Source organism: Struthio camelus, chromosome 1 (genome assembly GCF_040807025.1).
Source record: "Struthio camelus isolate bStrCam1 chromosome 1, bStrCam1.hap1, whole genome shotgun sequence".
Classification (NCBI taxonomy): domain Eukaryota; kingdom Metazoa; phylum Chordata; class Aves; order Struthioniformes; family Struthionidae; genus Struthio; species Struthio camelus.
In genome coordinates this window covers 88,277,605-88,301,826 of record NC_090942.1, presented here as the reverse complement: position 1 = coordinate 88,301,826, position 24,222 = coordinate 88,277,605, and the positions used below count along the sequence as shown (strand labels likewise).

Genomic DNA, 24,222 nt, shown 5'->3' with positions numbered 1-24,222 from the left:
GTAGGCAGCAATCTGACCAAATAAGTTTAGACCATATCACTGCTCAGGGTACAAGCCCTCACTGTCTTCTCCAGCAGTCTCTGCTTACCACATGCTTGAGGCATGAAAAGCTATCTTGTTTGATATGGGATCCTATCTTTTCTCCTGATCATTCTGTTGATGTTAAAAGCAATGAGTCTAGGGCACATTAACTTACTGATCAAGCATCTTCTGATAACCTCTAAGGTCCTGTGGGATTATTTTCTTAATAGTGTTGCCTGCTAGAATGACATGGGAGCATGGTATTATGAACCTGGCTTTTACCCTTTTCAACTATATTTTTCCATGGGAGAAATGATATCAGTAGCATTTGTACCAAAAAAGGCAATCACAGAGCTTGGTGTTAAGAGTCTGGATCTCCTGGCATCTGATCGAGGCGAGGGAAAAGCCTTAGTACCTTTATGTGATTTGCATGGAGATGTTAAATAGAGAGGGGCTCGTAATGCCAGTGAGGACAGAGAAATAAAAAGTAGAAAATAGCACAATGAGATTTAGTTTGACAAAGCACAGCTGGGGCCTTGATTTACAAGCAAGGAAGTAGAGCTTGGGACAGCTGATAGAGTGACTACCCTAGCTGTCCAGTGTTCCCTTCCATTGCACAAATATCTAGCTATTTGTGAACCAAGGTTTAGAGCACTATTTTGTAAGACAAGCTGGAATAGGTGGTCATTTGTATTAGAATGCTCTTCTATAGGACATGGTAGTTTAGCAGCTGGTTTCCAAACAGCTCAGCCGTTTCTGTGGGCCAGACAGCTGGGGGCGGTCATCTCCCTGCCCTCGTTGTGCCCTCTCTTTGTGAGTCAAAGCCCTAATAAGGCAGACAGAAAATGTCTTCTTAATGATTTCCAAAACTTAGAAGTTGAATGACAGGAGAAGCACAGTTAACCATGTTACTGGTTAAAACCTGAAGCAGGCAGTAAACTGCAAAGACTTGAGTCTGCAACATGAAATAAGCTACTATAAAAGGTGATGCTGAAAACTACCATGTCATAGGTAGTTCATCCCACCCCACTTCTGAAGGAACAAGACATATATGAAGAATGTTGTCTTCACCTCAAAGGGATACATTCCCACATAATGTTTTCTCTAACCTCTAATATCCAGCTAACAGCAAAGCTGAAGAACAAACAAACAAATCTGAAGGAACAAAATATATGCTGCCTATCCCTGTTCTCAAACCCTTTTTGTCCTTATGGGGAGAAGTATGGCAGCTATTATACAAATGAAAACCAAGGTGTCAGTATTCTTCTGTATCTGGTTTAGCATTTCACCTTATGCTGTTTCAGTCCAAGCAATTGCAACATGCTGAGGATATGCTCAGTTGACGTTGAACTGCCTGGCCCAGGCGATTTGGATTTCGGCTCTGATATTCCTCAGGGAAATACGTCTGCAGTTCCTATCCCTTCCGTTACTGTGGCCTAATGAACCACAGAACAGCCCTTTATCCTACAGTTTTGGTAACAAAATGAATCTCCCATTTTAAATACTATGAGAGAGTTGAAACTTCAATCTGTGGACAATAAGCTAGGATGCAGGCTTTTTTCTTCTCCCTTCTTTTTCTGGTGTAGGTGTGACTTTTGTATTGAGATCAGCAATACTGCTTAATGACAAGATTTTGTTTCACTGAGTAAGCTTTCAATTTTGCCCTTATATGGTTCTGATTATTTGTTATTAACTACATAAAGCCAGATTTCTGGAGATTTTTGCAACAGATTAATTTTTGGCTGGAGTTTGTGAAGTTTTTCCTTCCATCTTCTTTGTAAGCTGCGTTTAGGGATCTTCATGTTAAACTGCATTTTAATTTAGCTGGTATCTTCTGTGTGTTCCGTGCAAATACATACAGAAATATTTTTCCACAAGTTCCACGCATTTCCTGAGAATTGAGGAATTTGCCTCTTTTGAAATGCCTGCCAGCCAGGAAACTGCTGGCATTTGCAGGGGAAAAAAACCCTGTTACAGTTAACAGTACTATCTGTGGCTTCTTTCTTTGACATGCTTAGTAATGAAATGAATAGAAATAAATTAATGGTTTTATTGTGCCCTCTTCTCTAAATTATTATGACCACTTTTTTTTTCTTGTTGTTTAAGAAAATGGCACAAATCTTCTCCAGTCTCGTTATGATTTTTAGCAGCTCTGTATTCCCATTTTTTCTGTCAGGGCTAGAGCCAACAGTGCTATGTAGGCTTAAGTTTTTCCTCATATATATGTCTGCAGTTGCAGAACTTTCCTCATGTTCAAGTAATGGCTTTCATTAACAACACTGCATGACCCTTTTTGCTCTTCCTCTGGCTTTATTTCTAAATTTCAAGTGTTTAATAATTCTGCAAGACTGAGTTGATTTGGAGGGGTATATTTCTCAGCAAGGTATTTGTCCTTCTTTTTTATTTTGTAAATTACACTGCCAGTATATCTGATTTCCTGTTTGCTATGCCAGCCTTATGGTTTGTAGCTGCATCCACTCTTCTACCTTATATCTGAGAATATCTGTTTCAATTTCATTAGTCAATGTTTTCACTTCTTGCAGTCATTGTTTTCTTCTGCTATGCTTTACACATTTCCAATTGTTTTCTGAGAGGCTTGGTAAAAAGCCCTAGTGCTATTTTCCATTTTTAAAAACACAAGAGTTCCTTCACAATTTGATCAAAATATTTCCAGTTGCTAATGTGTTCTTAAATATACAAGGCATTCCTTTACAACTTCGGATTGAATTCAGTGCTTGGTAACATCAAATATGGAAAATGAAAATGGATGTCCATTGGCTTGACTTTCTTTTCCCTGAAAACAAACACATAGGAGCGTCTCTTCTGACTGGGTTTTTACAAACACATTACCAGAAATATGTCAAAAACAGAGTGAGTTCTGAGAAGAGCGCCAAGCATACCAGACTTAACGTTGATCTGGGAGTTGAAGAGACTGATTTAGGAAGAAAGATTAAAGTAGCTAAATATACATAGCTTGGCTAAGCGATGACTGAAAGGAGGGGAGGACACATAATAACAGTCTAAAAATATTTGAAGGGTGTTAACATTTAGGAGGGAGAGGGATTATTTTATGTGGAACATGTGAGCATGACTAGGATTAATGGGAGAGAAAGAAGAAATACAGGATGGATATCAGAAGAAGCTTCGTGACAGCATGATATCCTGTGCTGAGGGATCTCTCTCCCACAAGGAGTAGAAGGGAAACCCTGTTATTTTAAAACTATATCAGAGAAAGCTGTAAGGAATATACTTGTGAAACTGGTCCCAGAGGATAGCCTCGTGGGGTTGTGCTTTGTATCAATGAGAGATGGATTTTAGGTTAAACATACTATGATTTTACACAAGAACTAGAGGACAATAGGCATTAGTTGGTGACCGAATATTACTTTTCACTGTGAATATCTGCAGATTTTTCAAAATCGTGAATACTGTATTTTATACTGTCTGTTTTTCTGTGATGTGAATAAGTTTATTAGACCAGTGGACTCACAAGCCCTTTCATTTCTCAGAATTTATCTTAATTCTGTTCTTTACCTTCTCTTACCCAGTGTCTGATGAATAGCGTTTCTCAAGCGGGGGATCTACATACACAGAGGGAGCTGATGAGTGTGAATACACAGATTGTACAGAGACCTGGCCATAGGAAAATAGGAACTTTCTTACTTCAACAGTGTGAGAAGGTGAAGTCTATCACATGAATCAATTTTCTTTTAAATGTATGCCTTAGAGCTGCAGGGCATGTGTGAAATACAGCTTAGCAAAACCTTGTTGCATATTAAAATATCTGTGCATATTTTTTAGACAAAAACAGTGCAAGACGACATAACCTTCCCAGGTTCCATTGCCTTAAGAGTTTTGGCCCAAAAGGAAAGGAAAGCCACTTGATCAGAGAAAGACAATATTACCTCTAAAAGAAAAGGCAGTATTCTCATTCATATAGGATCCAGAAAAGGAGTGTGGGAGAACTAGAACTGTTTGTTGGTTTTAAACAGTTGCTCATTAGCTACTCCATAACAAACCCTGTATTGTCTCTGTATAATGAAGATCTAGGCAACAAAACTAGGAAGGCTGTGTGCGGTTTGTGCCCAGACAGATGGTATTGCAAGTCTGTTGGTCACTGGCAGAGCTGACTTAAACCTCTGAGGCCCGGGCCCACCTGCTGCTAGAGGGTGCATAACCAGCAGCTGCTCCTCGTTAACTGTCACCTTGAACTTCTGACCCATCTTCTGGGTGCTCTCTCAGACTTTCGGCAGCTCAGCACACACACACATGCAGACACAGTCTTGCTCCGTTCATAGCTGCTTGAACAGGAAATTACACTGTTTTCATTGAAACTCTTCCATCTGAAATTGCTTTAGAATTGCTCTTCTTTCCCCTAGAGTGTGATGTGTGCAGGAATTGCAAATCCCTGTCCAGGAGCTCAGATGTGAGTCCGTGGACTGAACACAGGGAGTATGACCAGTGCTTTATGAGATAACCCAATAGGAATGACCCTAGGAATAGGGACAGGAGTAGGAATGAAGCTGTTGATTGCAAGTGCTATAGACACGGGCCTGTTTCTAAGCCTGACAGTATTATAGTGAAACGTGTGCATGTGTGGGATTTAGCATGATGTTGCCTTGAGCCTTGACTGGAGATTGTAAGCATTCTGGCAATATGAACACTGCATCATCCTCTTTAGTTGTAGAATCTCAACAAATAGATCTGGAAGGGACCTTCAAATGTCATCTAGTCCATTCCTGTGCCCAGGGCACAGCTCTACTTAAGCTGTTCATGTCTAGCCTGATCTTTTATGCTTGCAATTGGAGGAAAGTGATTTGACATTCTAGATACAACAGCTTTCAGCTAGAAGGAAGTTGAAGCGCCTAGATATTTGCAAGTTTTCTTTGAATCTGTGTGCGTTTTTTAGGTAGCACTGGTAGCTTAAATAGTTCTTGTCAGCCTCTTGTTCCTGCCCTCATGCCACTCCCAAAAGTGTGGTTGCCCAGCTCTCTGTCAGGCAGTGCTGTAAAATCAGTCAGGGAACAGGTGTTTAAAGAACGTAGAATAGAGCTGTGCCAGTGTTAAGAACAGAAAGAGAGGGGGAAAATAATCACAAGCGATTGCGAGGAAATTTTATGAGCTTGGCAGATTTCAGTTACCCAGGAACTGATCCACACAGTAGCTACAAAGCCTCACTTTTTGCAGAAATGTCCATGTTCTTTTATAACCAGCAATGATCAGTACTTTCACCTATTATGAAATATGACTTTCTTAACAACCATTGTTGCTCCTGCTGGCCTGGTGTACAGCTCTGTGCTGAAGGGCTGTTGTGTTGAGGCCAAGGGTATATTTCCTTAGGAAACACTGAGATAATTTAAGATTTTACTGCAGAAGAAAAGGGGCCGTTCCCATTCCTTTGCTTCTCTGCCCTGCTTCCAGTTTGTGCTCCCACCCTTTATCCTAGCTGTGTTTTCCAGCAGGCTCCTTGCTGAGCCATTTTAACTTGCGAAATTACTGTGACAAAATGGACTGGTCATGTTTCTGCCAGGTTAGAGCTGATCTGACCTGTGGAAAGGTCTAGTGCTGGGGAGGTGTTGGGGGAAAAGGCAACCCGCCTATCAGCAGTAGCCAGCTATTAATTAGCTCAGCTTCCCATGAAGACATAACCTCATTGTTTGAAGTAATCAGGATGATGTCTATGTTGTAAGTTATGATGGCAAATCTGAAGGGGGTGAAGTTGGAACCATTCCATATACAAAAATCAGTGTTCATTTCTTCATATAATTAAAGAACAGTCTCTGTGTGCTTTTGTTCTCCCTGAAGCTACTGTATATTTTCCAATCAGTTGGGCTGGACTGGGTCCTCACTATAGTCTTACAGGGCAAGCAAAGCGGTCCCATCTCACCACAGAACTAAGCCAGACTGGGCCACATACACTGAGAACTGCACAATTTTCTGCTGGTCACGCAGCAAGTGCCTGAATGATCTCACAGACCCCTTCCAGTCCTGATGTCTATGATAGCTGGAGCTTTTTGTGTACATGGTCAACCTGCCAACTAGTTATCTTCACAAAACAGTTTAGTACTTGGGCAAAACTGTGCAAGAAACAGCACAATATTGGTGCCAACAGAGGTAGCTGATGGGAAGTCAAAAGGAGGGGAGGTGCTGAAGCTTTTGCTTTCCTTTGAAGTAATAGCACTATTGAGAGTTGCTCTCAGATACCCTCTCAGCCATTGGAAGCTATTGAAACAAGCAGAAAGACTTTCACTGACCTAAGGAAGAGTTTGGCAGGTGTCTAGATCCGTAATGTAGGACTTGGACACATGGGATCTAGAGGGCGTTGTTTGAGTTGAGCATAGGTTGCAGTGCTACGCTGAATAATCATGTTTTTCTGAACCTGGGCCTTACTGAGTAAAAATTTGCTTGTGCGTGTATAATGTTGCTCATAGGTGACCTAACAGACTGAAAGCTGTCAGTCTGACATGACTTTCCATGCATATTCTTATTGGCTGTTTCAGGTAGTATCTGCTACGCTCTCTGGCATATGAAAGCTTCATGTTATTATAAACAGCTGCCTTGGTATAATTGTGGGGTTTCCCAGCCAAACTGAATCTAAACAGTGCCTCTAAGATTCTCATCAGTCTTACTCTAGAAGCACCAGAACAGGTCCCTCATCTGTTTCTGCTGCAGCCCTTAATGTGTATATGGAAGAGTACTTTATTGGAAGGATTATCTTGCAATTCTATAGCCTGAGGTGATAATGTGGGAAAACCCAGCTGATGAGGACATTCAGTTTATGCACCAAAAAACACTGCGCTCAAGGCTGAGGTGTGATGCAGAGCTGCATAGCCTGGAGCTTTTCAGTACACCGTTGGCAAGGGATTGCTGCATACATACATTGCTGCACCTTAGTAAAAGCTCATCTTCCCAAGGAACAACCCCATGTGCCTGTGGAGCAGTAATTAGGAGGCGCTTTAATTCTGCCTAGCCACTGGGCAAATGATGCAAGGACAGGAAAAGCCTTGCCCTTTCTCCTACCAGGCCATGTATGAGGGCTAGGTGGAACTTAGTCTCTTCTCTCTGTTGTGCCAATGCTGCAGTTAATGTGGTCACAATGGGAACTGGATCAACAATCCAATTGAAAACAAACAAATTGAAAAGAAATTTTTAAAAAAATCCATTTTTTTTCTTTAATGGGGAGGAGAGACTTTTTACTTTTTTTTTTTTTTAATTTTGGTAATCTAGTTTACAGAGTGATGTGTGTGCCCTCTCCCCCTACACCTTCCTCCAGCAATTTAATTGGTACAGCTGCAGGCAAAGGTGATGGAGTATTGCACAGGAATGACCAGCTGAGGAAAGGGGAAGATCTTCAAGTAGCTTTGCTAATGAAGAATATGTTGGTTTAACTGCACTAGTGGTGACTGACTTTTCATTTGTCTCCACTCATGTGGAACCAGTAAGAAGGTTCCCAAAGCCTGCAGGCTCTGTAATTACTATTATTATTATTATTATTATTATTATTATATCAAAGGAGGTAATCCTGCCCCTCTCCTCAGCCCTGGGGAGGCCTCTCCTGGAGTACTGCGTCCAGTTCTGGGCTCGCCAGTGTATGAGAGACATGGCGCTACTGGAGCGAGTCCAGAGAAGGCCTACAAAGATGATGAGGGGACTGGAGCATCTCTTATATGAGGAAAGGCTGCGAGAGCTGGGCCCGTTCAACCTGGAGAAGAGAAGACTGAGGGGGGGATCTGATCAATGCATATAAATATCTGAAGGGAAGGTGTCAAGAGGATGGGGCCAGACTCTTTTGAGCGGTGCCCAGCGATAGGATGAGAGGCGATGGGCACAAACTGAAACACAGGAAGTTCTGTCTGAACATGAGGAAAAGCTTTTTTATTGTGAGGGTGCCTGAGCACTGGCACAAGTTGCCCAGAGAGGTTGTGGAGTCTCCTTGCCTGGAGATATTCAAAAGCTGTCTGGACACAATCCTGTGCAACGTGCTGTAGGTGACCCTGCATGAGCAGGGCGGTTGGACTAGATGATCTCTGGAGGTCCCTTCCAACCTCAACCATTCTGGGATAATTATTCCTCGTTCATGCACTTTGCATGGAGCATCTTAAACTGGACACCAAGAAAGATCAGTTTCTGAATGGGGATAGCAGTTCTTCTATTTCTAGGTGTGAATTTAAACTATGTAGTGGAAATGAGAGAAATAAATCTGACCCTTTGCAGCAGAAGGCCATTTAGGCAAGTCAGGGTTCCAGTTTTTATACAAGTTAGTAACTGGGACAGCTGAGTTTTATGACCTCAGACAGATTGATCAACAAACCCGTTTCCCCATATGGGGAAAAATCATACTTGGTCATCTCTGTAAAGCACATTTAGATTCTTAATTGAAAAGTGTAGCACGTTCTTTCTAAAAGGGTGTATATCCAGTAAAATGGTCCCGGTTCAGTTTAACTAGTGCATTCTGCTTAGTGACAAGGCCTCAACTTCTATGTTGTTTCAGAGAAGGAAGGAGCTCAGCACTTGCACAGTCAAATGACGAAAACGGGTATGTTGGGGTAGAACTGAAGAGGTGGTAAATGCTGATTGCTTCATTGTCATGTTTTTTAGGGAACCAATTGTTTCTATAATTTTTTTAGAAGTATTGGCTCAGCTCGCTTTGAGTCTTCATCACAAAATATTGTAGGTACTGCATGAGCATGAGCTCATGGAAGGTTAAAAGTTAAAACTGAGCAAACTTGAGCATGAAGTAAATGATCGGAGTGATGGAACTTTCTTCTCACAGCTGAATAAGAAATTCTCTGGCACATCTAAGTGTACTATGGGAACTCAAACCTGGCTTTTCAGCACTGTGGTTCTGCAGTGGCTGTGGAGAGATGTCTGGATTTGACTGGCCCATGGCCCATGTTTGCATGTGGTTTTCTATGGTTTGTTTCATGCAAAGTGATGCCAGGATGATGATCATAGTGATGTATTTAAGTTCTTATATTATCTTCTGAATACATTTCTCTGGATTCAGCACTGACCATTTAAGGAGAAATTAGATTGTTAAGAAGCATGAAAGGAATTTGGTCAGAGTGAACTTTGTCATTTTTAATATCATTTAGAGTGTTGTCTCCAGCGCCTGACACACGGTCAAGATGGTGCTCTTGAGAACATCCATTGTTCTTAGGGCCACTGGCCACGTGGATTTTCCACTACCGCAATCCAGGTAAATGGGAAAAATAAGACAGCATGCTGCATTTCTTGCTCGGTATACTTAGTTTGTGCATATGAACAAAGACTGAAGACTGCTGGTGGAAAGCAAACAGCAGAGTTTAGAGATTAATTGGTGGGGGAGAGAGGATGGAGGGAAGCGGAAAGGTTGAGAGATAGGGATGAACAGAGATGGTTATTGTAGAATTATTATTGGCTTTTGGGATGGTCTTAGCTGTGGTAGTGGAATTAATGGTAAAAGTAGGCACTGAAACAGAGAGGGAGGGAAGGAATGAGCCTGTGGAAGAATCTGAGTGCTGAACATCAGGATATATGTGGTATACGAAGACAAATTTCACAAAGAGGAGCTATAGGGAAACAGCGCATACTATTCTGGGAAATAGGCAGGCTAACAGAAGCTTCTCACTAAAGTTTTGGTAAGAAAAGGAAGATGGTTTGTGATGGAGGGAAAGTCTAATAAAGATAGTATTAAAACCAATGTCAAGGAACACATCAGTAAGAGCCAAGTGTCTGGGTATCTTGCTGAGAAGACAGGATTTGCCAGCAGAAAGATAAAAAAGTATTTTTGACAAATTCCCTATTTGTGGAAAAGGTGATACCCAGGAAGGCGTTTAGTGTAGTTGGGAAGAGGAAGCAGTAGAATGAGAGTGATGAAAAGTAAAGTTGCACAGTGAAGTAGGGACCAAGGCAGACCCCAATGGCAGTTTAGCTCATATTGTGCATGCACACATGAACCTAACACACACTGTTTTTGTCTTAAGTGTCGTTCTGGGGGAATCTAAGACTTGCTCTGCAGTTAATTTTGCTTTGTATGCATAGAGAAGCATTGCATTAACATTTGGTGGACAGCTGGGGAATCCTTAACTTCCCTCTTGTGTCTAGATTTATTCGTCATGTTGTGTCCGTTGCACGCAATTCATTATGTTATGTATATATTGATTGTAGCAGACGGTTAACTACATGCATAGCCAGTTCAGGACACAGTGATGTCCCTAGAGCTATCATTAAGTGATACAAACAGATTGAAATAATGGTTGAGATGGCTCCATCGATCTTGCTTTAGCTAACCTTTCACTGGATACAGCTGGATTTTTGCTTCTGTAGATCTCTTCTCTTTGCTGCACTTCACAGGTAGGTTGCATGCATTTCCTTTGGGAAGATAGCAGTTATCTCTGTCAAGAAGCAGATACTTGCACACAGTTTCCCGTGAAAGGATTCTGCAGAAATCACTATGAGTTCTTAGCTCTCATCTGTCTGAAAGAGAGGCTTTTGGTTCTTGCACCCATCTCTGTCAACAGATGTGCTAGGAATTATAAGGCAATTCCCAGGCTTAAAAAGAAGCTTTATCTGCCTCTTGTACAAGCAGTATTATACCATTACTAGCAGAGAGCCAACATGAAGCTGTGAAGTAGAATTTGGAAATACTTTCTATGGCTCTGGGAATTTTCTTGATTTCTCCTGCTCCCCCTCTGCTCCCCTTGGAGGGAGATACTTCTCTCCTGTTACCCTGGAATAAGCACAGGTGTAGAATGGAGAATCTAAAAGCCTCTACAACTCTGTGAGCAACACCTTCCTGGTAATTGCTGAATGCAAAATTTTGCAATTCAGTGTGAGAGGTTTAGGAGCTGAATTGAGGCCCTTGAAAGTTTGTCTGTTAGGAGTACGAGTAAAGAACATGAGACAAGATCTCTCTCTCTCTCCTCCTTTTTTTTTCATAACGTGCCTCCAAGGGGAAGGCTTCAGGGAGGATAAAGGGCTTTTGGGTGTTGGGCTGCAGTTGGTATGTTGGCTAAAGCTTCATGAAACCTAATGCGCTGTTTCGACAGAAGAATCACAACTGTTGGCAGGTTCCGGTGACCATGGCAGGCCTCAACAGGAGTTATTCTAAGAACACAACATATGATCAGATTACTGAGGGACACTTCACATGGTCCTAAAAAATGAACCATCTGACAGTTTATGACAGCTCTGTCTGTTCTAGCTGAGTGAAGAGTGCTAGCTTTTGCTTACACTGTAGCCAGGGCTGTGAAACAAAGAAAGTGCTTTCCATAGTCTGTGAACCTACAGACTTCCAGCAGTCTAATGTCTGCATACATCAAACTTCTAATAAGGAAAACAAAAGACATATAGGACTTGCTTCTTTTGCTGTTTTGATTTTTTTGTAATATAATACCTTTCTGCTGGGAAGATTGCTAGGCTTGGCAATTTGCATAGTTCTGTCTTTGGTAATCCCTGTGATGCTAATGTCTTTGTGGGGTGACCAGTTTTTGCTAAAAGTATCTTTACTAGCTTTAATATATTCTTCCCCCTCTCTTCATCCCCTGGCTCTGTGGGGACACAATTTTGGGAGAGGAAGGCAGCATGTTTATATGAGGGGTGTCAGGTGGGAAGTGAATTGTAAATCTGGAAATTTTGGGGATCTATATTTGAATGCTCTCTTTCCAGAGAATTTCTAACACAGCTTCTAACGTATGCAGGTTGTACAACAGTTCCCTCTGTCTTCAGTCTTCTCCAGTGAAGAATATGGCATGAGAGAGCTTTGTAATTTTTGCTGATACTGTTATGGGCAAAACAGTCTTGATTTGAGGAAATTCACTCCATTGAATTTGTTGCCAATTAACATAAACTTTTATTTCCTGTTTTGGGTATTGAGAAAAACAAGAAGAAAAACAATTAAACCGTTAGGGAAACACCTTTCCTCCCCCTTCCCCAGGTTCAACTTCAGTCCACCACCTCTCCTCCTTCCCTCTTTCCTAGTCTCAGCTTCCCTTGTTTTTGCTGTGTATTAGGCTCAGTCCCTCCCAATTCCTTTAGCTGAGGCAATGGGCAGCACAGGAGGTTGGGGTCAGCTTGTAATGGTTTCTTTCTGCTGCTCCTGCTTACTTTTTCCTTCCAAGGTGCTCCTTGCTTCTTACTGCTAATCTGCTCCAGTGTGGTTTCTCCACAGGCTGCAATCGCTTTGGGGGTGTACCTGCTCCGGTGTAGGTCCTCCACAGGCTTGCAGTCCTTTAAGGCTGTACTTGCTCCAGTGTGGCTTATCCATGGGCTGCAGTCCCTTCAAGGGCGTGCCTACTCAGGCATGGGTTCCTTCATGGGCTGCAGTCCCTTTGGGGGTAGTCCTGCCCCAGCATGGGTTCTCCACAGGCTACAATCCCTTCAGGGGTGTAACTGCTTTGGCATGGGTTGTTCACAGGCCATAGCCCCTCAGAGGCATGGAGTGCCTCCTTCCAAGAGTATAGTTCCAGTTATGTCTCCCTTAATGTCTCCTTCCACGTGTCTTCCCCATTTCTCCTTCCTTTTCTCCGAACACATCTCTCTAGATATTTCCTCCCATGTCCCTCCCTGCCTTTTGTATATCCTCCTGTGTCTTCTCATGTTTCTCTTTGTTGTGTTTCCATTTATGTATCCTCACGTGTTCCCTTTTGTGTCTCTTCATGTGAGTCCTCACATATGTCCTTCTATGTGTCCACCTGTGTCTTCTGTCCCCAGTGGCTACTGCTCTTTCCTAAATATATTTGAGAAGAGGCAACATGTACTCCTGAGTGTTTGAAGTTTAGGCTTACAATTGATTGTTTTTAATCTGTTTCGGAACTAGGTGTGACTGGCACAGGACAGTTCATGGCCTCTTCCCACACAGATCATCCCTGCAAGCCCCTGCTACCAAAACCCTGATATCTGCACAATACAGACACTTGTGGAGGATTGTGCTCTATCTGGGTAATTCCTTGTCTTTCAGGGAATCACAACAAAGCTAAACTTGCCCATATAACATTTATTATATTTAATTGAGAATTTATTAAAATTTAGTTCCGATGCAAGGATGATCCATCCTCAGCCAGTGTCTGCAAAGCTTCCATGTGTTCAGATTGTTGGTATAGCCCAATTTGCCACCTATTAAAGTTTGTCTGCCTGAAATTTTACTCATCCAGTTCTTTTCAGGGCTAATTTTTCATTGACTCATTCTGTCTCCCCCTGAAGGAAGTTTTTCTTGGTGCGTATACACATTCCTTGTTTCTTTATAGATAATGGGGTTTGAGCACCTTATTTTATCTTCCCCATTTCCTACTTCTGATGTGTGTCAAACTATGTCTTCTGAAACTCTGGATTATGCCAGCATCTATGGTAGCCGTGCCTTTTCCCCATCACTTCCATTGTTTCTTACCTTGTGAATCTGATCCATGTCCAGCAGATAGAGGCTGTGGAAAGCCATAAATACTATTCTGGCCTCTAGAAGAAAGTGGTATGGATGTATCTCACCAGCAATTGGTCTCAGCTTTGTAAAAATGGTTACATTAGTTGGAAAAAACAGCCAGGTGGAAGGTAGCATAAGAGCATCTGGTCCCATCTAACTGTCCTGGCCATGTTATACTGGAACTGTGGGAACTGAAGAGGTCAGAGTGCTACATGCTGAGCACTGTGTTTCTGGCACAGAAATAATTCTTAATTTGTGGATGGAGGAGCTGGAGCTGTCCTCCCTTCTCAGCTATGGATCTGTTTCTTCTCCCAGGGGAACAAGGAGAGCTTCTGGAATTACATCATTAGGAAAATATTAAGATCTATGAGTGTAAAATGCTTTCCCATCCTTAAGTGTGCTTTGGTTACATTTCATGAGCATGGCATAAATACAATCATGACTGTTTACTCTCTTCTGTTTCTGAAACAGATGGAATTAGGGGTTTTGCCACACCTTCCATGAAGGATTAGGTGATCAGTCTCTAGCACTGAGTCCTTCCTCACATTCAGTTTATGCAGAGGTTGAGTTAAATAATGGTTTAAAAATAAAAGCAAGTGACAACTCTTTCATGGAATATTAAAAACTCTGAATTAAAATCCCCCTTCTTTTCAGTGCTTGCTTTCTGTGATTTTTCTTGTTACAAGTTCTCCATTCACTCCTTAAGTATTTCATAGAAAATAATGTTTTTTTAACATTTCTTTTTAAAGAAAAGTAAAAAAACCCCAGGCCTTTGTTATAAATAAGTATCACAGGAGCTGTGGCTTTGTTTCTCAATCTATTTGTGCTTCATTCTTAAACAGTTGCAGATGATTTCTCACAGCCTTGCACTTCCCACTCCAACTTCTTCTAGAGGTACTGTGCGGTCACCTCTAGTGTGGTCAACACAGCTATATTTTTTGTAAAGCTTGGTCTTTCTCTCACATTTCCTGCCTTGATTCAGCCTACAGGTCAGATGTGCAATGGCTGCTTTTCTGTTCCTGCTCTTTATTCCTCCATCACATTCTTGCTGTTCAAAAGAAAGGAAGAGAAACTGGATATCTGGTCAGTCTTGGCACATGGGAGCCAGTTTATGGAACCTGCATAGTTTGCTTCATGTCTTGGTATACACTCTCAAATAGTTTTGTAGTGCGAGTTGTGAATCAGAGTCTAGGCTTTCTTCTCCTGTTTGCTCTTGAAGTTGTCAGTAGCTCAGCCTTCTCTTGTCTGCTTCTCTTTCTGATTTTATTTAATTCTTGGACCTCAGTCTTCTGCAGTCTTCTGCTCTCATTCCAAGCAATTTCAAATTCTGTACCAGTGACCTCCTAGCTTTACATTTCATTACCCATTTCGTTCATGGTTCTGTTAGTGCTATTTCCATCATCTGTCACCATGACCATCTTTTCACTGGCCTTTCCTTCTCTCTCACACTGAACAAAGCTTCACTCCTCTGGGCCCTGAAGGGCCTAATCTCACTCTGGCATCTCTTACAGTCAAGATGTAAAACCTTCAACCCTTAGTGTCCACTTGTTTTCTTTTCAAACAAGCATTCCTTCATTTATCCCGTCCTGTGCCCCCCTTTCCTGTTTATGAGAGCTCCCCAAAAACTTCCACAAAGCTAAGCTTCCTATCTCTTTTGAAGAATGCTCCTTTTCTGTAATGGCTACAAGAGCCTGAATACACTTCATTCACTGTGTTATGCTGCACTGATAAATACCATCTAACTATTTCCATATACTTCTGCATTGTTTTTTGTTATTTTCTTGTAGTTAGATTCTGAGTGCTTTAGGGCGAGTAGCTTGCTTTTTTGTTCTGTGAACTGGTGGTCTTGATCCGTGCTTACAGCTTCTATACACTATGGTAATATAAGTATTAAACAAAGCATTTAATTCCCCTTTTTACTGATCTTTTTAAGCTATACAGATGCAAGTTGGGAAGTAAAACTTGCAGCGCAAAGTTCTGCTTCTAAAACTCTGGCCTCTACAGCGTGAACTGAATGAGTACCTTCCTAAGCCAGAAGATAGCGTGAGATCATATTGTCTCCCTGCTGACCTCTACGATAGAAAGTTTCATTGTGCATCTTTTGCCTGGGGTCATAGCTCTCTAAACTTGTGTTTGCATTATTTCTCTGTTCCAGGCCGAAACGAACTGATAGCCCGCTATATTAAGCTGAGAACAGGGAAAACACGGACAAGGAAACAGGTAAGTGTAAAGTTTCCTCTGTAAACGTTATCTGCTTTGTGCCACTTCACATGGAGAGGGCTTATGAGAACAAATCCCTTTGCTGCTCACTTGCTATCAGTTTCTGACTTTCTTTGAAAGAGATTGTTGTGCTGAGCTGGCTAATAAGAGTGGTGGGCAGAGTCAGCTCAGGCATTTTACAGTTGGACTGTGACACTCACCCCTCCCAATCATATCACAACACACAATATTTTCTGCTGCGAAGCAGTGTGCAATTTTGTATGTCTGGTCTGCTAATGAGCGCTTCTGTGACCATCAGTGTGTAAGTATGGCCTTCTGTATCAAGATTCTTTTTTTGGCCCAGACAGATGGATAGCAATAGTGATTTTCAAAGCACTTGGCACAGAGGATGAAAAAGGAATTTCTGTGTGGTTTGGGAATGACAGAATCTCCAAGGCAATTCTGAAAAGGTTCTGAGCAACCTGGACTTGCTTTGAGTAGGGGATTGACTGTATGACCTCCACAGATCCTTCCCACTTAAATTATTCTATGATTCTGTGATGCATTTCAGCCCAGACTAGATACAGAGAAGTTCTGAGAGTCACTATATAATGGCTAGGGATGCAGAACACAGGTTTCCCTCCTCCTAAGAGGAGGCTAGGTTGAGGAGCAAAGAGATCAGAACTCTCAGTCCTCAAATTTAAGGTTGAGTTCTTCAGTTTTAGAGAGGTCTCTGGCTTGATAAAGCCATTTGAATTGAAAGAGGCCTTAAATGGTCCATTTCTGCTTCTCCCCCACCTCACTTCATGACAGTTAATTTATTTTCAGAGAAGCATCTCATTGCTATCTCAAAAAAATAAAAAAGGAAAAAGAAAACTAAATAATTCCCTATTGCTCAAGGTGCCCATAGTATGTTGTTTACTTCTGCAAGCAGCTACCCAACTACTTCTCTGGAATAAAGATGGATTTTGTGTTTCAATGCAGGTATCTAGTCACATCCAGGTCCTGGCAAGACGAAAAGCTCGAGAGATCCAAGCCAAGCTCAAGGTATGGTGTGTATCTTTTAACATATCATACAAGCCCCCTGAGTCAGCCATTCCCTCATCCTTTCCCTCCTTGAATAGCCTTGATAAAGGGTGAGGTTAGCCACAGACTATAGTAAGCTGGGGAGGAAAAGGTACTTCTCAGGAAATGTTGTGCAAACATTCATATTGTTGAGGTTCTGTTACGTCTGAGGCCATTCAATTTAAAGAATAAAGAAACAATAACTTTAAATTTGATGTATCTTATTTTTGCCTCTAGTTTACGCTGCTGTCATCGAGGTCTGAGAGTCCCTGGGGAATAAGGGAAGGGTGTTTACTTGAGAAGAAGGGGGTTTTGGAGTGTTGGCGAATGAACCATTGGTTAGTTCCCCATTACCCATGGGTATCCTCATTAGCGTTGTTACTTGAGAGAGAGGGGATTACGATGACAAATGCTGGCCAGTACTTCATTCCGTGGTGTCGTGGGTAGCCTTGGGAAAGGGTAGTCTTACAGTTACTGCAGCACTAGTTCCACCTCTACTACTGGTAGCGCTGTGGACTTATCTGCAAGAGTTAGTGTCTTGAGTTGGCATAACCACTGGGAGGAAGTAACAAAGCCATCTGGCAGCTTCTCAGGGAAAATGGTGTAGATGAGTTGACTTTTCCCTTTGATTAATTCAGACTTGATTTGAAGAGGCCTGGGTTGATGATCAGAAGAAAAATGTCTGAGTTCTGCCCACTTGCTTAAGTAAATCTCAGTATTTTTCTTTCCATAGGAAGAACTCAGAGAACAAGCTAATGAACTGATAGCTCTTCACATTTATTTTCACCCAGATTTGAAGCAGGAAAATGGTTTATATGCTCAGATTGAATTTATGTAAATGTCAAGAAGGTCAAGCTTATGGGTGGCAATTGCACAAGAGGGTTCTCCCTGGTAGAATGTGAGCTATCCAGAAAGGGCCTGTCAGGTAAGATGAGAGGTCCAGTCCTTGTTATGTGTCATCAAGACAGCCAGAGAAGGAAGGTGCATGCTGACCTTCCCAATTGGTATGCCAATAAGTGATGGGGAGGGAAGTGTGTTTCCTTCCCTGTGTGAAGCACATTCTCCCTGATCTTCCATGCTTTGGATGATAATGATAGTCTTGACAGACCAGTCCAGCCATAATTGCTAGAATGTGCTTCTTAGCTGTCTGGGCCATTTCTCAGTTGGCCTCATGGACTGTCTGTAAATGAACTGTTGGCACTCAGTCCTGACCAGTGCTGAATTACATGCATCTCTGTTGTGAGCAGTGATTACTTCTAACAGTCATGACTATATCCCTCCTTCCCATTCCTGGCTCCATTTTAGAAAACAGTGCTGTGTCTCTAATTAGCCTATTGTGTTTCCAGCTGCTCTGATAAGGAAAAGGAGCTACAAATTACAAGTGTCTAATTCAGTGCTTCTAGGTAGGGCTGCCTAAGCTTGAAGCCTGTGGTGCCGATAAGTGGTCAATTCAGGTGGATGCCTGCTTGAGAGACAAGTTAGAGCGAGTAGGAAACAACAACTGCCCGGGGCGTTAAAAGATTTAGTGCCGCTTATATCTGTAACCTTGATTCTATTCCTTGCGTGTCACAGCTCTGGGATTTGGCATGATTGAAAAGCCAGCCAGCTGAGCCTGTTTCCACTTAGCACACAGGAGCAAGGCGTTTTTGTTCTCAGGGAATGACGGTTTCTCAGGGAGCTCCATGGAGCCATTGGTTGTTCTCCTTTTACACTACTTCAGGCCATGCTGTGAGCTCTACCCAGCTGCCTGCAGTGAACCATTCCTCAGTACCAGACTTTTCCTTTCTGCCTGCAGAGGCAAGTCTGTAGCACTGATTCAACTCATTTACTTCTTTGCTTTCCCTAGTCATTTTCATAGAGCAAGGAAATGAAATCACAAAAGCTGCTGCCCTTCCTCCAAGTTCCTGCTGACAGCTGTATGTTCTTCTGTCACTGTTCATTTTCCACACCAAGTATACATTTTCATGTTTATACCCTACAGATAAGAGCTGCCTTGTTTTGTCTTATTAGAGCAATTAATGTAGTACTATTTTCTCAACATGAATTGGGGTGTCTTCCGTAAGCATGCGTGTTGCCTATAGCAGATAGAGACAGGGAAGTAGGTTAAAGCTTGAAGAAAAATACATCCCCAGACATCAGAAGTTTTCCATGTCCTATGTGGTTAATAGATGTCACCTGTACTAAGGAAAAAGAGGAAAAGTTTGGGGAGCGGGGGGTCTTCCAGGGTGTTTTGAGAGGGACAAAATAGTAAACAAAAAATGCAAATATTTTAATAAGACATTTTGTTGCTTCATTTTTGGTTTTATTTGCATGGATTTTTTTGTCCTAGAAACGCAGAGATACAAATGAATACAGAACTATTAGCTGAAAGAGAAATGAGATGTCTTTGATGAAGACATGTTTTTTTTCCAGCAGTCTGTCAGGCATTTAAGCAAAACAGAAAAACAGAACAGGAGATGATAGTTAAAATCTTTTCCCTGCTTAATTGCTCATGTTTTTACTTTAATAATTCTACAAGGGATTTTATTGCTTATTTCCAATAAGCTCAGGTAGACAAAACATAATTTTCTAGTGAGAAAGTAAGGAGAGAAAAAAACCTTTTTCAGTAGCTGGGAAATGGTCCTTATATGTTATGGGAAAAAAAAAAGAAAAGAATGCTTACCCATTAAAAATGTTGCAGGTAAGCTTTAAAGTATTCCCAACAGCATCGTTTAAACTAGATTCTGAAAAACTTTCCCTTAGCTTTGGAGAACCTTAGGAATGTTCTCAGCAATTGAAATGTTTCCCTTCCATGCACTTGAATGGTACTAACAGGAGTCACAGATGTAAAAAAGGAGATATCCAAGTTGTGGCCATTTCTACAGATCATTCCACTTATAAATTATCATATTACAGAGCTTTTTTTATACTCCCTCTAAATGTTCTTCTGTTATATGCAACAGAATCCCTAGGATTTCAACTTAGAAAACCTTAGAGAAAGTGGGGCTGGTAAAGTGAATGGAGACTCAACAGTGAGAACTTACTGCAGTTACTAAAATCAGCAGGCTAAATGAATGCAAGCAGGAAATGAGAGTTACTGAAGAACGAAAAGAGCTTTACTTCTTTCAACAGCTTCTCCAAGCCAGGGAACTCACCTGTGGCATTGCCATTATAATTATGATGTCACAGATAAAAGCAGAGTCTCTGAAGGATAAAGATTAGTTTTAGGGGTAGGAGGAAAGACAATATGTAGGGAAGTGCTTCTGCTTGCCCATTTGTTGGTAGAAGAAATGAAGAATGCTTTTAGTTTTAAACATACATTGGACCCCCCTTGCTGATGCACTGTGTCTCATTGCTTCTAAAAAATGTGTGCAATTCTACAGCTATGTTAAAATACAAAAAGAAGGTCCTCACATGTGTGCCCTGGGAGACTGCCAGTTTCCCCAGGGATGGGAGTAAAACAATCAGCTCTACCTGAGACTAGTGCAATCCCAAACTGAGGCTGTATTTTTGCAGTCACGATGACAAACTCCTTCTATTTTAATAGTGAGGTTGTTTTTAGCATTTTTTTGATGATCAAGCATCTTTCCCCTTGAAAGTTCTTACCAGTGATTAAAACACAGGAATGAACACAGGAATGGTCCCAGCATTTCAGAAAGGAAGATCAGTCACACCTGAAGCTGTAGGAATGGGCAAGAGACTTTAGCTTTAAAGAATTCTTAGGACTTTTGTAAATCTGCTGTCCTGGTTTTCAGAGATGCTTGTTTCCTTCAAAGATGTGTTGAGAAATCCTGGTTATGCAGCATTAGACCAGGAAATGTATTTATCATTATCATCATTCTGTTTTTTCTCTTTCTCCTCTGGTCCATAGGATCAGGCAGCTAAAGATAAAGCCATGCAAAGTATGGCTACAATGTCATCTGCCCAGATTATCTCTGCAACAGCCTTCCATAGTAAAATGGCCTTGCCTGGTCTCCCACGACCAGCCTACCCTGCTGTTTCTGGGGTGAGTGAATCAGATACTGGGAGGTGTTGGGCAGAGGAGACTCGAATATTTGAAAAGGTGTTGGGACCTGCTTAGGAACATCCTGGGGACATATCAAAAAGAATGAGGCCAAAAAACACTGTCTTTGTAGAGCAAATCTGTCATATGGCTGCAATAGTTTATATCTGATTCTCTGGTCACACTGATGTAAAATAATAGACTTTCACTGTATGCTTTTTCTAAAATGACACAAGCAAGAGAAGAATGAGATCCTTTGAGTTTTCAAATACCCGAAATAGTTTTAGGTTTCTGTATCGCTTTCTCAGTCCAGGATCTTGTTGGATAAAACTGTTTGGGCCATCTTGACCCTTTCCCTTTCCCCAGTTCACTATTGGAACAGCATGTTCCTGAGTATGTAGATCACAAATTGATGGCCATTATACAAAACCTTTAAGAGAGGAGGCCTGTCAGTGTGCCCTAACCTTGGAGTTGGGCCTGGTGAGCCTTGCTGAACATTGATTTCTGTCAGACTACTCCTGTGAGGTTCTCCTGGGGAAAATGCTGCCCCCAAGAGGGGAGGCATCATTAAGGCTCTGGAGACTTAGGCACAGGATGTATGCATAGTATTTAACATTAAAACCACTATTGGGTCAGTCACTTTGCATGTCACTACTAGCACTGTATAGAAAGAAAGCCGAGACCAGGGATGGAACTAGGAACATAGAAAGGGAAGATATAGCTAATCAGCTCTTTTCAAAGACTGGGAGGTTGCAGTTTTCTTCGAACAGAAGGAAGCCTTGCTTTCATCTCTAGCCTGAGGGTGGTGACTTTTGTCTGTATGTTATTCTCTTGCAGTTTTGGCAAGGAGCTTTGCCAGGCCAAGCTGGATCTTCCCAAGAGTGAGTATTCCTCCCCCTGAGCATATGAAGCAGGTGTTTCTGCTGCTCTCTTTATGCTTCCTGAGGAATACTGTTAGCCAATTCAAGATTTAGGAAATGCTAAGATAATGTAGTCCTTGTTCTCAGACAGATAGATTCCCTGACCATGGATCTGAGTTGAAGGTGAACTGGGAGTCATAAGAGAGCCTTAAATAGATAAAAACATATGCTTTCCTACAGTTCCTTCAACATGGATTACACCCCTTTAAGATGTCCCATGACTCAAGCAACCTAGAGTGGGTTATGTTAGGGAGCTGCTGAATCTGGCAGCCTGGTAGAGGTGAGGCTGCCACATCTCCCTGCCCGCAGGTCCAACCAGTTGCAAGGCTGAGTGTGTATTCCCAATAGGCACACACACAAACATGTATACAATACACATACAAAGACATACAGTCAGCCACACAGATCAACGCAGACAGAAACACTCACCAATCATGCAAACAGAAACAGCACCAATGACTTCATCCTCTTCTCTCTGGCTGATCAGGATGAAGGTCCATAAGGGAAATATACACCTATATGCAATGCAAACCTCTCTAGCAGTTGGGTTTCTTAGACCCTCAGTCTATCCCATAGCTGACCCCTGGATCCCTGGTCTCTCCAGTTGCTAACACCTAGGAATGCAAGTCCCTGAGGCCTGCAGCCCCACTCCAGTAGCTGGCACTGTCCTTCTCGCTAACAGACACAAAAACACATGCACCCCCTATACACACGTGAACACACACTATCGATTCCCCAGTAGCTGGCCTTTGCCACATAGCCCATCCAGTAGCTGGTCCTGGATCCCCCATCTCCCCAGTTGATGGCACCTGAGCATGTGAGCCCCCAGATCTGCAGCCTCACTCCAGTTGCTGATAGCAACCTTCTTACTCACACACACATACACACACATGCATTATGTATTCCTCCATTAACTGGGCTTAGATGTAACAGTCCATCCAATGGCTGGCTCTGGATCCTTGTTCTCCCCAGTTACCTCCCATATAGACAGACAGACAGACAGACACACACACACACACACACGCACACACGCACACACGCACACACATGCACACACACACCCCTCTCAGCCAAATTCCAGGCCCCACGGTCTCTTCAGCAGTGGACCTGGACCCCCCTGGTCTCTTCAGTAGCCAGCTCCTCCAAGTGCTGGCTCCCAAGCCACTTGACCTACTTGCTGGCTAGTCCAGCTTGCTGTTTGCTAGTGATGACAGAGTGACACACATTCCCTCACTCACTCCAGTTGCTGGCACCACAGAAACATGGGCACTGTGACCTGTGGTCTCCACTCAGTTTAATAAGAAGGCAGGACAGACTGCACTGGTCAGGCACAGGGCATGGCCAGACAAGCTCACCGACCAGCACCCTGTTTACAGGCAACCGGCCCCTCTTATCCCATTATGCCTCTATTTTCCCACATTTGTTCCTTCCCAAAGCACCTCGATCCCTCCCGTATCCCACCTTTGGTTCCTCCCCTAATAAGTCTGGTGCAGTCCCGAACTGCTCTTGCCCTGCATCCCGTAATGTATCCCATGGCCCCTAGGCAGTAACGCTGTGGGTCTGTTGGGTGACCAGGAGAGCTGCTCCTGTTGACTGATCTGGTGGGTTTCACCGCTGAACCCTGGGGCCGATGGCTGTCCTGGGACCGCCCTGGGAGTGGCCGGGGCAGGGCCCTGTCTCTGAGGGGGTTATTGGGGTTCTCTCTGTGCTCCTTTGTGTGCGTGGTGATGAGCCTTTTCTGGGCTGATGGCTCTCCTGTGATGGGCCTGGGAGTAGCTGGGTGAGGGTGTTTCAGGTTCCCACCTGCTGTTGTTCCTCTGCACTCCTTTGTGTGCGTGGAGATAAGCTATTTATCACATAACCTAACAGGATATGGTTCTGTGATCACTTCAAGCCAACTTAAGTACAAGCTGCTGAGAAGGAGTCTTGTTCTTCACCCCAGCTATGTGTTTCTGCTCTCTTCTTGTGCTATTGCTAATGTTTGTGGGGTAGATCAGGGAACAGATCCTGCTAAGCAATCTTGAGGGGAAAGATGGTTAGTAAATGGTCTGGGGCAGTTCTGAGAGGAATGAAAGGTAGATTTTATGCCTTTAGCTTGAAAGTGAATCGGGAAGGATCAATGTGAAAGATTCTTTTACAAGCTCAAAATATCTGCTGCCCTGAGGTCAGATGTTATCTGTTGGTGCAGTTTTTTCCTACAGTGGTGTTAAAATGGGGCTGAGCAGTATTGAGAAGCTAGATTCAATTGTGGGTGTTGAACAGCTCTGAAAATCTGGGCCTTAAAGTCCGTGGGGAGCGCAGCCCAGAAATATACCCACTTGCATGCATTTAAATCCATCCAAATGTGAAAGGAAAAAGTGAATAGATGGATCCTAGTGCCTATGTTGACAGGCTGAATAAGCTTTTCCAAATAAAAAGTCTGCAAGGAGATCTTGTTGTATATCTGCAGGGGAGACTTATTCAGTCCAACCTAGGCTGTTTTTGTTTCTTGAGTTCTCCTGACCCTCTCTTGCCCCCACGAATGTACTTTCCCAAAGCCACTTACGCTGATAAGTGCATCAGGAGAAATACTTAATCTAATTTGCACAGTTGGCCAAGATTCTTTTTCTCTTCTTTGTTTTTTGTTATTATTAACCATC

The 24,222-nt window shown here is 42.5% G+C and overlaps 1 protein-coding gene across 7 annotated transcripts in view; it reads left to right on the top strand.

Annotated features, from left to right (window-relative positions):
• The window catches only part of TEAD4 (TEA domain transcription factor 4), a 71,598-nt gene that overhangs the window by 19,211 nt on the left and 28,165 nt on the right, over positions 1-24,222 (top strand). For all 7 annotated transcript variants that reach the window (XM_068955030.1, XM_068955021.1, XM_009682318.2 and 4 more), the window contains 4 exons: positions 15,573-15,637; positions 16,601-16,663; positions 20,532-20,666; positions 21,501-21,544. In XM_068955030.1, coding sequence (XP_068811131.1) covers positions 15,573-15,637; positions 16,601-16,663; positions 20,532-20,666; positions 21,501-21,544 — 307 coding nt within the window. The remainder of the gene's footprint in view (positions 1-15,572; positions 15,638-16,600; positions 16,664-20,531; positions 20,667-21,500; positions 21,545-24,222) is intronic.